At 49.1% G+C, this 3,307-nt stretch overlaps 1 protein-coding gene across 1 annotated transcript in view; it reads right to left on the bottom strand.

Annotated features, from left to right (window-relative positions):
* Window positions 1-2,893, bottom strand: part of ECI1 (enoyl-CoA delta isomerase 1) — a 17,602-nt gene extending 14,709 nt beyond the window's left edge. The window contains exons 1-2 of the mRNA XM_018561873.1: window positions 2,770-2,893; window positions 763-867 (exon numbers count right to left, since the gene is read on the bottom strand). Coding sequence (XP_018417375.1) covers window positions 763-867; window positions 2,770-2,821 — 157 coding nt within the window. The 5' untranslated portion in view covers window positions 2,822-2,893. The remainder of the gene's footprint in view (window positions 1-762; window positions 868-2,769) is intronic.
* Window positions 2,894-3,307: the final 414 nt, after the last annotated feature.

The raw sequence follows: 3,307 nt of genomic DNA, 5'->3' as shown, positions 1-3,307 counted from the left end.
AGCAAATACCCCACCCCACCAGGTGGAAAATAGGATAGGGACACCGCTGGTGCCCGCTAGCCAATCAGAATGATGTTAGTGACCACAGAGGCTCTCCTATTGGTAGGGGCGGAGCATAGCCCCAAGGTGGCAGGCTAAGTAGCTTCTAGTTCTATGGTGAATCTAATAAAATGTCAGAAGGGATCTGATTGGCTGTTATGGACGGTACACTTTGGTCACCCTCCAGTATGTTTGGATGTGGAGGTGATCATCATCCGGTGGACTAAAAAGGTACAGGTCAACTTAGGGTTAGTTCACACCATGTGCAGTGCGTTCCGATTCTGTTCAGAACGCACTGCATCGCATTCCGGACAGCTCACTTTTTTGTGGGGCAGGAGGGGGCCTGGCGGGCCATTGAAGTGAATGGCACAGTAGCCACACCCTCCGGCCGCAATGCGATCGCCCGCGCGGGATCGCAAGGCACATTATGCCTGCTGTCCGGTCCAAATAAAATGCTGCAAGCACTAGTTTGTTCGGACCGCACCGCAAGCATGTGCCTTGCGTTGCCGTGCGGCCGGAGGGCGTGGCTCCGGTGCCATTCACTTCATTGGAGCGCCACGCTCCCTCCTGCTCCACAACATAGTGAGGCGGCCGCAATGCGATGCGTTCTGGCCAGAATCGGGCCGGAACGCACTGCATCTGGTGTGAACGAGGCCTTAAAGGCACTCGAGATAAAAGTGGTTAGGCTGCACAGTGCAGGATCCATATTTCTTGTTCTCTTACCAGTAGAGTCATCCATCTCCACCAGGATCTTATTGTTGCTGAAGTGTCTGGTACTGTGCCGGTGTCTCCATGGTGCCAGGACCCTGCCGTGGGCGCACACAGTCCCTGCGGAACAGAATAGTACATCAGTATCAATATCAGTGCCTAATCAGTTAAAATAAAAAAATAATAATACCGTCATTTATTTAAAATAAAATACACAAATGCAGCGTTACAGACATAAAGTTTACTTCAGAATAAAACGGTAATCACATTTTGATACTGCACTGGAACGCAGGCCATCGCACTGCGGACGGGAGGTGCATTTGGGATCCATTGAAATGAATGACACTGCAACGCACCTCCTGCAGCAAAATTTGTCAGGCCGAAACGGAAAATTACTTTTCCCACCTTTTATTTATATACATACATTTTATAAAAAGATATATATATATATATTGTATGTATTATATTAGACATTTTAATTAGGTTCATGGATTTTATGTTCAGGAGAAACGCTCTGCATTACCTAATCTGCCTGAAACTCTTGATTGGTCCTCAAATGTCAATTCTATCCGACTTTGTCAGTGCGATCTCACATTCCACCGCATTCACAAAGTCAGATAGTAGTGACATTTTTAGTGACATTTGAGGACCGATCAGATGTTCCAGGCAGATGGGGTAATGCAGATGAGTTCTCCTTTGTAGTGACGCCTATGCACTCCAGGCCCTGCAGTACAAGGAGCCTAATGGCAGGATCAGCAAATGTATTCATGATTACAGAGCTGATTCCATGTATACAGGCCTAGAGTTCAGCTTTAGTGTTCCCGTGTCTCTTCTCATGCACCGTGAGCGCTGTACCCGTGTCTCTTCTCATGCACCGTGAGCGCTCTTCCCGTGTCTCTTTTCATGCACCGTGAGCGCTCTTCCCGTGTCTCTTCTCATGCACCGTGAGCGCTGCTCCCGTGTCTCTTCTCATGCACCGTGAGCGCTGCTCCCGTGTCTCTTCTCATGCACCGTGAGCACTGTTCCCGTGTCTCTTCTCATGCAATATAAGCGGTGCTTCCATATCTTTCATGCACCGTGAGCGCTGTTCCCGTGTCTCTTCTCATGCACTGTTGGTGGTGTTCCAGTGTCTCTCTCATGCAATATAAGCAGTGCTTCCATAGCTTTCATGCACCGTAAGCGCTGTTCCAGTGTCTCTTTTCATGCCCCGTGAGCACTGTTCCCGTGTCTCTTCTCATGCCCCGTGAGCACTGTTCACGTGTCTCTTCTCATGCCCCGTGAGCACTGTTCCCGTGTCTCTACTCATGCCCCGTGAGCACTGTTCCCGTGTCTCTCCTCATGCACCGTGAGCGCTCTTCACACGTCTCTTCTCATGCACCGTAAGCGCTCTTTCCGCATCTCTTCTCCTGCACCGTGAGCACTCTTCCCATGCACGCCATGTTTAACCTGTCAAAACTATTTTGCAACATGGCACATGCATCTGTTGTATACATATCTATTGTATAGAATGCTACAACCACAACACCCGTCCTAAAACATACACAGCTCTGTCATATAAAATATTCAATGTTTATATAAAACTATTATCATTATTTTTTTTCTTCTGAACGCTTTTCTGCTTTACAATCAGTGCTCTGTGAGGGCCATGTACAAGTGACTTCCACATGTGAAGTGAAGGACATTTGCTGCACACTCAGGTGTAATAAATGGGGCGAGGGAAGGGTAAGGTTAGCTGGGTGATATTATTACAGCTCTATCATTGCATGCTGCACAGTGACACAGGAAGACTGTATTGTCACTTTTAATCATGACTGTGGCAGCAGGCCGCCCACTAGTGTCGTGTGAGGGGACCCCACACAGAGGAAGACATGTCCTCATGCCGTCCTCAGCTGACACAGTCACCCTGACACACAGGACAGCGCGGGAAACTGAGCTGAGGAGAGGGAGCCGCCTCGCGCCACCAGAGCGGGAAGTGGGCGCGCGGGCAGTGGCGGGTGATTGGGGCGGGAACTCGTCACGCACCTGATAGAAGCCGGGCGGGAGCTGAGCTCCTCAGCACAGCCAGCGCCGCCATCTTGTATGACCTTTCCCCGAGCGGGCGTCGCACTGTATAAGAAGCAGGCAGCGCCACCGGGCCGTCAGACCTGTTCTTCTTTCAGCTCAGGGGACTGAAGAGAGGTGACACCTGGCGGAAGCACGGAGAACTGCTGCTTCTGACGGGGCTCTATAAGAGGGACCCCTAGGCCTCCAAGAGAACCTGTCACCTCTGATAGTTTCACATCACATTGTTTTTAAAATCACAGAGGCCAGCCCCGGCAAAAAATAAATAAATCATGCAAAACCTCTTTCACTGTGTAGTTTTCCAATTACTTCCTGAGGGGAAAATGGGGGGAATTTATCAAAACTGGAGCAGTTGTCAATGGCAAATAATTAAATCATGTAAAACCTCTTTCACTGTGTGTAGTTTTCCAATTACTTTCTGAGGGGAAAATGGGAATTTATAATAAAACTGGAGCAGTTGTCAATGGCAAACAGTCAGCTTCCATTTTCTAAGCCTAAC

This window comes from Nanorana parkeri, unplaced genomic scaffold (genome assembly GCF_000935625.1).
Source record: "Nanorana parkeri isolate BGI_ZX_2015 unplaced genomic scaffold, ASM93562v1 scaffold19, whole genome shotgun sequence".
Classification (NCBI taxonomy): Eukaryota; Metazoa; Chordata; class Amphibia; order Anura; family Dicroglossidae; genus Nanorana; species Nanorana parkeri.
The sequence above is the reverse complement of the archived record's forward strand: the minus strand, read 5'-3'. Positions and strand labels throughout refer to the sequence as shown.